General features: G+C 44.6%; 1 protein-coding gene across 1 annotated transcript; it reads right to left on the bottom strand.

Annotated features, from left to right (window-relative positions):
• Positions 1 to 1,797: 1,797 nt before the first annotated feature.
• On the bottom strand, positions 1,798 to 10,742 carry TMEM179 (transmembrane protein 179). Its single transcript, XM_009638118.2, has 4 exons — positions 10,441 to 10,742; positions 6,715 to 6,852; positions 4,945 to 5,023; positions 1,798 to 1,977 (listed from the first exon to the last, which is right to left on the bottom strand). The coding sequence occupies exons 1-4, from the start codon at positions 10,740 to 10,742 to the stop codon at positions 1,798 to 1,800; spliced, it is 699 nt and encodes a 232-aa protein (XP_009636413.1).
• Between the last annotated feature and the right edge of the window lie 515 nt (positions 10,743 to 11,257).

An 11,257-nucleotide genomic window follows, 5' to 3' on the forward strand; every position in this document is an offset into this window, starting at 1 on the left:
CCAAAACCCAAGATGTCTCTTTAGACAGTTGTGGCCAACTGGGGCTGTAAGCGATGTTCACAGAACCAGCTCACTGCTCACAGCCCATGGAGGTTTTTTTCCCTAAACCTATAAGAATGTTTTGGCTGTTAAATGTAATGTTAGATTTTATGCCCTAAAATGCTTACTAATTCAGGGATTTGTTATGACTTCAAGTTCTGTTTCAACCAAACGCTTAAGCAGGTACTTAACTTCAAGCACCAGATAGTGCCCAGAAGACAGCAGTAAATCTGTGCGGTTGTGCTAGCCCCAGGCTTGAGCTCTGGTGGGGTAGAAGCCTGCTGTCTTCTCTCCCCTACCTTCTTATTTACCAGGCATAGATATGCATGGTTTGCGCTCATGTTGCAATAATTTGTGTCTCAACTCAAAACCAGCTGCCACAGGCAGTGTCTGTGTACCCACAAAAATTCTTCTTCAGCCTAAACTCAGCTGCTTGCTTAAGTTTTCTGCTGAATCGGGTTCTTCTGCGTCATGTGTACCTGGGGATAACTGCCTAATTCTAGCACAACTTTACTTCTCTGCCATGCAAATCCCACAATTATCTGAGTGACTTTTCTTAATTATTGGATCTACTTCTCGTCTCAGCCACCCACCTTATTTGTTGAAGCACTGGCCAAGCAAAACTGAAAGCAACAACAAAGTCACTAGTGAGCTTTGTGAAAATAACAGTTCTTCTCCCTTTTCACAGCAAAATTCATCAGCCCTGGAACTCCCACCTGTGAGTGGGGAGAAAGGACCCCTTCAACACTGAACTACCTATAAAATAATTCAGCTGTTTGAGCTCCTTGCTATGTTTATAGATATATAGAGATACCTACAATGCAAATGTTTACAGTAATTTTGCATACCCTATATGAAATAAATATCACAAGTGTATTCTAATACTCAAAACTGAATAGTATACAATGTTAGGGACCAAGATACATTTATAAATGCACAAGCATTAATACTACCTATTAAGCCTAATTTCTTAGTATGCAAGCTTCAGCAATTGCTGGCTACACTACACTTCAGGAGTCATAATAAATGCTGGTCATGCCAAAAACTAGGAAAGAAAACCACAAAAATTCTCTACCATCCTTCTAAATGATACACAGGTTTTGACAGACACTGTAATAATATAGTGGTATCATGAAATCCATTAACACTGTCCAACATTAAATATCAAGTTGAGAACACAGGTCTCTGTGTTCTAAATGAACTCAAAATCCAAGCAGGAGCAACAGGTTCTTCAGCACTGTGTCCACACATAGCAAAAGCAGAGACAGTGAGAGTCTGTACCTGGACTGGAGCTGCAGTTACCCAGAATAAAGTGAGAATAGGGGTAGCTTTACTGGCAAAAGGGAGGAGAGGGAGAGAAGAGGGACTGGACACAGACCGAGTTACAACTGTTGTTGCAGAATAGTTTGAAGAAATAGCCTAGGTTCTGTAGCCTGGTCTTGCCAGCACAGTCCTCAGAAATGGCCCCTTCCCCGAAAGCCGGTGACAGCACGTAGGACCTCTGCTAGCAGGAGCAGGTTAGGCTGTGCCTACACAGGACAGAAAGTTTGCTGTGCCAATGGCACATGGGGCCGTCCATTCTCTGTATCCTAATACGAGTATTTCTGCCAACAATTTCTCATGGAGGAAGTGGGTGGTTCACAAGTACATGTCCTTTCACGAAAGAAAGGATCTCACACACTCAATACCCCGACTCAACTTCAGCTCACACTACTGAATAATAAAATCTAGATCCTGCCCTGGAAATCTGCTTACACTTTAGATCATGCCACTTTTCTCATCTTGCAAAGAGGTTCGTGAAGAGGATCTTCCTAGCAACAGCTCCTTCTCATGGATCAAACTATCGAGCAGGTCCTCCTGTCTGTAGTTGTGATAAACCTTCAGGAAAGCCAGAATGGTAATTCCCAGCCAAGTCAGCCAGGCAGCCCAGAGACCAAACTAGAGAAGAAAAGAAATGATAAAAAGATCATTACTGGATTGTGATAACAAAGTCAACTGTCCAGGTGAATATTAAAATCTTAGATGGACCAAAACCCATGGAGTCACACCAAGTCACACCCAGTGAGGTCCTGGCATCGCTGTTCCTCAACTCTGTCAAGTTATTCCTTGCTTAAAAGGAAAAAATATTTATGTAATAGAAAAACTGAAGAAAAAATGTGGTAAGTACAATAATGAGAAAGAGAGATCTGTATAATACAGGTGCATCCACTGAACTTCCCATATTTGACATTCTAGCTGGCCCAGAATTCTTGGGTTCATTTCATTTTTGTTGCTTTAGAACTGCAATATGTTTTAAGAATTTTTCCAAATCTTTCTTCCCAAATTCTCCGGGCCTCCAACTACCCCTGCAGAAGTATAAATTTTAAGGTATTTCTATTCAAAATATTGTTGAGAAAATCTTACCAATTGAACTGTTACACTCCAGGGTCACTGGTTCACATTAGCATGAACCCAGAGAGCAAGCGAAACCCACTCCAACCCGTCCAAATTCCTGGTGGCTCATTTATACCTGGCATGAGATACCTGGGCTTAAGGCCTCAGAGCTGCAATAGGCTCTACCACTAACTTGTCAGTCTCTCTTGCTTAACTTCTTAGAAGTAATTACACTTTGATGGGAACAGGTATGTGAATATTGGCCTCCCTGCCACAGAGGAGGCTCATTTGTATTAAGGCTTTCTGGCAGAAACTCCATTTTAATTCTATGATGCCTTTAGCAAAGAAACATTAATTGGATCCCTGTGTTTCAGTTTTGACATAATGCATTTTTAATTAAAAAAATACAAGGATTTAAACACTTCCAGACAGTAATACAGCTGTTTACGCTAATAGCCAATTTAAATAAGCAAGGACTACTATTTTTTAGAGGGAGTTTATGTTCCTATATATCTTATGCACTTTGGAAATTCTCTTAAATATTCCTGCCCATACTTACAATTATCTCAGTTTACCAGTAAAGAATATTTTTGAGCTATTCTACAAACCTTGGAAATAACAGATATTAATTTGGCTTTATATGACCATATCTAAAGAATTGGAAGCTTTGCATTCATTTCTTAAGCACCACTTCATTAATGAAATATTATCTTAAAGCCATCCAGGTATCTGCTACTGCTGTGGTCTTCTCAGCATATTTGATATAAAAGAGTCTTCATGGATTTAGCCAAATTCAGTGAAATTCAGTTGTAAGCATCTGAATGGAGGAGAGTGGACAGAGATGGGGTCTGTGTTTGTGTGTCTGTGTGCTTGTACATGCACATATACATGTGCCAAATACCCAAAGCTTTAATTAAGCTGCCTGTTCTTCCCTTCTAGATTTTATCCAGAGCACAAATCTGTAATTCTTAAATTGTCAGCAATCTTGATATCTCCATTCAGACCACTGCTTCTAAGTAAATCCTACTGTAGGAAATCATTGCACTCCTAAGGAAATCTTTGCTTTAGCCAAGAAGTTTAGTCTATTCTTGGGTTTTTCTTTCTACCATTTCAAAGAAACTTTTTTGCCCTCCATAGAACAGACCCATTCTCATGCCTTCATTCAACTCTGCTTACCACTCCCCCAGATATCAGGAGACAATGATGCAGGATTTTTTTCCCTGCTTGGTCCTTTCTTCAAACAGTCACAATCAGGATGCAATTCGGCACTACCGGGTTCAGTTTCTGAAGCCAAAAAGTGTTTCCCTGGAGCTGTTATGCCCCCAGGCTCTTCATACTTGGGTGTTTGCAGAGCTTGGAGGCTGCACCTTGCAGGCTAGCTCTACCCAGGAACACCTGGAGGGATGCAGATCAGTGAGGGGAGGCGCATCCCGATGGCTTGGGCTGATCTTTCTACACTGTGATGTGTTAACACTTCTTCAACTGAAGTGCTGTGTGCAGGGACCTTGACTTTTCAGGCATGGAGAAATGTCTTCTCCTGCATTAGATAATAAACTGTCCATCCTGAGATCACAGGGTGGACATGAACATATAGTTCCCATGAACTCAAAGCTATAGACAGATAACAGGGTTACTTCTGCTACCCTCTCACTAGCTGGCAGATTAGGAGTTAATATCAAATTCTACTACAAAATACAACCTGGCCTTGGGCTAGCATGATATAAAGGGGTCACTTCTACAACAGACTTCTACCGCACATGCAGGTATGTCTGAGCTGGGTGTCTAGATGCCAGTGCTGGCAACAAAGGCACAAAACTAGCTTGTGTCCAAGAGGCATGGTTACCTTCAAGGAGTGCCCCAGGCAAGCTAATGCCTCTTCCCATACAGGACACCATAAGAAGCATGCGTATGGGTGCAGCCCTGCATGGATGGGGCTATCCTCCTTGCGGAACTAATACGTGCTCATATGCATGAGTGCTCAAGTCCCAGCGTTCACTGACTTTGAGTGTTGACTTAGAGGTAGCATATTCAATAGAAAGGTCTGACAGTCTTAGAGGTCTAATTCTCAAAGATTCATCAGAAAACATCCGTATCTAAATTACAGTAATCTTTTATTATTTTCAATGGCCTGATATTTATATAGGCTCAGGCTATCTCAGACAAATTCATGGAAGGCAAAGCTAATAACCCCATGATCAGGTCAGACGTTATTCTGAACGACAATGAAGACCTCCAGGACACCAGAGCGTTGCAACATTCACAGAGCTCATCCTTTGGAGAAATAAAAAATTCTCCATCATGCATAGCAAGATCAGTGGCAGAGTCAGGTTTTGACATGTCCATGTTCAAAACTATCTATTTTGATTTTAAAATGCAAATGACCCCATCACTGTCATCCTGATCAGCACTTGCTGAAGTCAGTGGAAACATTCCCATTGATTTCAGAGGAATGGTAGTTCAGCTCCAGCAATCCTAGATCAATGAGCAAATGGCAAATGAACCGGAATAGAACCATGACCTAGTCTGACTTACCTGTGCAATAGCAAACTGGTCATAGAAAGCAGAGTTTTCTAAGTTCAGTTCAAGATCTATATCCTGTAATTCCTCACAGCTACCCAAGGAAGGCATTTGGAGGGGAAAAAAGAAAATTATTTCAGAGATTCCAGACAGGCAAACCAAACGTAACACAAAGCAGCATCTTACGCATGTTTCAAACAGTCACAACAGCATGTTCTATCAAAAGACGTTCAAGTTACTGCAGTAACCAGGTTGCTTGCCAATCTTCTCTAAAACTAGGCTAAAAGAGGCATGTAATTACTTTCTTTAAAAAATCCAATGTATAATTACGCAAGTGATAACACCAATCTTCCATAAGTGGAACTGTGATAGTTATTATGACAACAATACACAACAATACCCTCTTCTCCCACTACACCCAAGCCTCCCACATATACACATCTGGCATCACCCCAGCTTGGTTGCTTCACCCCTCAATGAAACAAAGTGTATGAGCCTCCGTTACCTTTTGACTTCATCAGGAAAAGCCTCAGAAGAAGGGATTGTGTGGGTGTTTTTGTTTCAGATGCTCCAGCAAGGAGATGATACTCTGATGGTAAAATAGAGGCTGCCTACAGATTTTACAAATAACTTGGACTTTTACTGGTGTGAAAAAAAAATCCCAGGATTTTGAGGTTGTCTTTCTATCTCTTGGTTGATTTCTGCAGCCTCTTCTCTCTCCTTTTCAGTGCTGTCGGTCATCTTGGGTTCTTATCCAAATATTCGATTAGGCATTTTTTGTAATTGAATTTTTAACCGAATATTCGAATAATCGATTAATCGTTGCAGCCCTAAACAGAACATTTACTATGGCATTTTACAACATATGACAATGCGTAACATAAATGTATGCTTTAAATAGTACGTTTATTCAATATCATATGACATAAAATGTCACCTTTTCCTCTCTCTTCATCGTTATTTGCTTGATAGGAAAAAATCTACCTCATCTTATCATGTTTCCTAGAAGGAGCACAAGCATCATGGGATACAGGAGACCATTTTAGGAGCTGTGCATTTTGTGCACTGTAAGAAAGTATCAACCATCTGTACTTTGTGCTTACAAAATACTTGCCATTCTGCAGCTCTCAGGGCATCCACAGCACCGCTATGAGGCCAGCATCTTTATACCAATTTTTGGATGATGGAGCATTGTGGCACAGGCAGGATGAGCGACTTGCCCGCTGTATCAACCATCTGTACTTTGTGCTTACAAAATACTTGCCATTCTGCAGCTCTCAGGGCATCCACAGCACCGCTATGAGGCCAGCATCTTTATACCAATTTTTGGATGATGGAGCATTGTGGCACAAGCAGGATGAGCAACTTGCCCGCTGTCACACAGTGGGTCGGTGGCAGAACCAGGACAGCAAGCCAGGAGCCCTGACTCCCAGTCCCCTGCCCTGCTCACAAGACCACACTCCCCCCATTTTACAGCATTTCCACATCTAACTCTCCTTTGGAAATGAAAATGTTTAAACTAATAGATTTCTTTTGCATATGATTGTGACTCTTAAAGAGACCATGAAATGCCGTGGAAACCATACTCTGTGGGGAACTAAATGCAAAAAAAGTTTTATTTGCTTTTTTTGTTCCAGATGAAAAAAAAGTCTGGATTTCCACATTACAGATGCCTTTTCCCCCTTGCTCACCTTGCATGTAATAACTACAGTTTGTAATACCACTGTACATTTGTGCATATATGAAAAAAAAAAAAAGGAAGAAAATGTATTCTTCAATACTAACCTATTTGGCATGCTTCCTTTTTCAGTAATTGCATCACACCACATGTTAAATCCTACACTCACTATAGTGCTAGCAATAAATGTGATAAACACCACAAAGGCGCTGATCAGCAGATTCAGAAAGGCATAAAAGAAAGAGCTGCAATAAAAAGGAAGAAAAATGTAACTCATAAACATCTGAAACACAGCATCAGCAGTCTGTTTAAGCAGCATACACTGGGCACATAGATATCAGTTTCTATTTGAAACACATCTGCTTTAATTAAAAACACCTAATACAATGAAAAACTATGCATTATGATTTTGAGGCACATTATCTTCATTTCTAAATGCTTTTGATTTTGATTTTTTTTTCACCATAAGAGGATGGGGCTTTAAATCATAAATACTAAGTGGCGATTGTTCATACACAGCATGGCTTTCATTAGCCGTAATGATGAGAATCACCATTGTTAAAATAAATGTCATTAGCTCAAATTATATAGTAACTGGAGCTAAAATTATTTCATGACTAAAGTGGTAATTGGGACAAAAATTGCCTAGGAGAGGGAAACTAAAAATAAAACAACGTAGTACCGATAGCTATAATCATTTTAAGCAATGTAACACAAGGTACTGCCATCACAGGACATGAACCTCAGTTTTATGGGCAATTTGCAGAGCGGGCCAGCTTCTCCTGGGACTTCTCTGGCTTTGGTGTCAGTATGTTGTTTCTGCCAGCTGAATATCAATTTACTTCAGCCCCGTAAAGTCTGCCCAACCCGGGCCAGCCCTAGGCGCGTGCTGTGTTTGGAGTGGTTGGAGGGTGAGATGCTTACAGTGGTCCCATAAGGCCAAGGAATTGTCTACACATCTTCCGACCTCGTTGATTAACTCTCCCCATTAATTCTAGTTAGTGAAAACTTTCTAATCCTTTTCTCATTCATCTGACCAGGTCCTTCACTACTTGAAACGGCTCTAGGTGGCACTTGGAAAGTCTCATTATCTAAAAACTGGACATCTGCTCTAGGTTGGAGAAAGACTAGCAACTCCAGGAGGCAGGTCATCCTATTCACGTTAGGTGGTAAGGATTAATATGATGAATTTCCCAGCAGTGCCACTCTCATTATGCTGAGGGCAGGAGGATTCTACTCACCCCAGAGAACAAAAAACCCAGTCATTTCTCTTCCCTGGTGTCTCATAAAATGAAAAGCCAGGAGGCTTTTTGAGTCAGTGTTTGAATCCTGGGAAGGTTCTGGTCTGGTCAATCCTAATTTGTACAGATTATACATGGTGAGACATATGTGACCTCAGGAGGACTTCTTTAAAATGCGATAAGGAAACAATTAGCGGTGGGGTTAGGATGTTTGTTTCTGGGTTGACATGGCTTTAGAGGGGTTGTCTAGGCTCTCTCCAAAGTGACAGTCATCCCATCCCTACACTGACAGAAAAGAAGTGAAAAAAACCACCTTCCCAAAGTGCCCTCACAGACTGTAGTGGGAGCTAGATGCCAGGACACCTGACTCCTAGATGAATGTTGAGATGAATCATACTCTTATCCTTTGGCTTCACTGGACTTGATGGACTGGATCAGCTCACCTCTGCAGAGTGCCTGGGTCACCCATATAGCAAAGGGAGCTGGTAGAAGCACACCATGGTTTTGCACGTTCACGGTCCCTGCCCTGATTTCACACCTTGCCTAGACTTCATCCCAAGTGATGCTAAAGCCATATCCACTGTGCACACCTTAGCATGGTGTGCTGGCCTGAGAGGCAGAAAAGACTCGAGCTGTCTACCAGAATTAGCAACAGCTCTAGAAAAGGATCAGTTCCCAGGAGTATTTGGTGGATCATCGCCAGCCCGGGACCCCTAGTCCTCCCTCTACTTCCCACCCTGCAGCACAGAAAAGGTGCTGAAATGCCAAGGTCCAGAATGGGACCTTCCACTGTCAAAGCAGGGCTGAGTGTTGCACTTGATTTGCACCGGGCAAGCAGTAACCATCACCATGTGCCGAAGGTTCCTCAGGCAAGGGCGTCCTGGTAGAGAACTGCGCTCATTTGGCTCTGTACCTCACCTATTTTTTTTGCTTCAATGAGAATTTCAAGCTACACATTCCAGATTAAGTGGATGCCCTGTAATGATAAATGCTTACACTCAAAGTAGAAGTTGCTTTGTAATCCTAGTAGTGAAGTACCTAAGTCACACCTCCACTGTTCAGCTGAGCTGAACCATCCCAGGCCCAGGGCATGGCTGGCAGCCAGCACTTGGTTTTCCTATTCTTGCAGGCAACTCGAGCTCAGTCTGTCCCTGAGACAAGGGGTGCTGACACCCTGTTAAGAAGCATTTTTAGCAGTCCTAACTGTCTGACAGCAATAGAAGCCATTGCACATGAAGAATGGCCACCTCACTAGGATGCATAGGGTGCTAACCCTGACTTCTTCAGGCCAACTTACGCCAGAGCTGACCCAGCAGCAGTGATCTGGAACAATTTTCAGACGCCTGCCCAACAGTTTTGAACTAAACAGCCACATTTGGAAGCAGGCCAAACATCTGATTCAAATTTCATTATAAGATTTTACTGCTGGTTTCTTCCAAAAAATTAACTAGTTCTGAACTGCAGAACTGAAAAAAGCATCTGGATTCAACTAATGCTCTATACATACCTGATCACCTGAGGAAGCTGAATTTCAATGTATTAAGAAGTCCATGGTTATATTTAGATCTTGTAAGGTAAGTTTTAATATGGAGATAAGTTTCTGATCTGTACTTGTTATAGCATGATTTAGTATCAGGTAGCTTGAGAGTGGTCAGAAAGAGCCAGAGACAACACTGCTACCCAGTCCCCAATATTACCAACATCGGGGTGTTGTACAAGCCCAGAATTGCATAACAGCCACCCACCCAAGAAACTTCCAATCCAAATAGACCTGGACACAAGTGAATTACCCTTGGTGTGGTCCCCAAACCATGGGAAAATGGCTTTCCTAGTCTAGCCAGCCACCAGAGCATGCTCCTGCCTTCCTACCCCTGTGCAGCTGGATGCTTGGAGGTCCTTGGCCCCATAGCACCCACAGGCTGGGTTACCTGTGTAAGGGACTCTACCCAAGGTGGCAGGACAGGCCACCAGAAAGCCAAGCGCAGAGCACAGTGGTCCCGAGCTGCTGCCTGGACCACCAAGCCTCTCACTGCTCCTGCTGGGGTCTGATGCCCCATGGTTTGTCTGAGCACAGTAACCAGCTGCCAGTGCAGCCCTGCGGCTGCTGCAGGGAGCACTCAGCATTGCTCTCATGTTGTAACCAAGCAATAGTTGCTCTCTGCAATAGTTGCTATGTCCACCACAAAAGCAGGATAAAAATAGAGGGGGATCACCAACTGCTGCAGGGTCATGTAGTCAGGAGGCACCCACAAGCCCCAGCCTCCAGCGTAGTCCCCAGCACCCTCCATGCCCACCGCAGCTGAGCTAGCCAGGCACTTCTCCCAGACTGCCAAAGGGCAGCAGGCACATAGCGGTGAACCTGGCCACCACCCCAAACCCCTGCAGGGGAGCATCCTCCGGAGGGGTTCCTGGTGGGGGTGTATGTGGTGCGTGTGCAGCAGACGCAGGCAATGCACCACCTCACCCAAAACCCCTCTAGGGAGTAGGATGATCTGGATGGTGCAAAGCCCAGTGCTTCACCCCCAGGCTGCTCCCACTTGCCCCAGCCTGCAGGAGGGATGGGCACCCCTTGCCCTCCCCAGGGGTACTTACTCCTCATGCCCTTTGCAGAGGAAGAAGAGGGTCCTCCAGGCCTGCACTGTGGCCAGCAGCAGGGAGAGGAGCCCGGTGAAGATGCTGAAACGGCAGGCGGCCTCGGGCCCCCACTCCTGCACGGTGAAGCGCTGCCTCTCCACCGTCAGGTTGGCATTGAGCCACATGCCCTCGGTGAAGAGCAGGCACCGGCCGTGGAAGTCGTTGCCATTCTCGGAGAGCGGCACCACCACGATGAAGCTGAAGAGGAAGGCCAGGAAGTAGCAGATGCACTGAGCGAAGAGGAAATTGCTGAGCGCCATGTCCGCGGCTATGCGCAGGCAGAGGGAGGGAAGGAGGGAGGGATGGAGGGAGGGATGCAGGAGGGAGGGATGCAGGAAGGAGGGATGGAGGGAGGGAGGGATGCCGAAGGGAGGGATGCAGGAGGGAAGGACGGAGGAGTGAGGGATGCAGGAGGCAGGGGTGTGGGGCGGGAGGGGGGGAGGATGCAGGGATGAAGGGAGGAAGCCCGCAGCAGTAGGGGGTGGGGAGGGAGGATGCGCGGTGCAATGCGATGCAATGCAATGCAATGCAGTGCCTCCCCCAGACACGGCTGCTGCCTCTCCTGCTGCCCGAGCTTCCCCTATTGATGGCTCCAGGGCTTGCGGGGGGAGCAGAGAGGAAGAGCTGTTGTGGGGGATCTGTGTTTTTCAGGAGAATCTGGCCACTGATATGCCCTGGCACTCAGGGCACTGAATCAGTCTGTGCCTTCCCAGCAAGGCTGGGTACCACCAGGCTCTCACTGGGTTATCCCCCTAATGACATAGGACACTGATGT

This window comes from Egretta garzetta, unplaced genomic scaffold (genome assembly GCF_000687185.1).
Source record: "Egretta garzetta isolate BGI_Z169 unplaced genomic scaffold, ASM68718v1 scaffold185, whole genome shotgun sequence".
Classification (NCBI taxonomy): domain Eukaryota; kingdom Metazoa; phylum Chordata; class Aves; order Pelecaniformes; family Ardeidae; genus Egretta; species Egretta garzetta.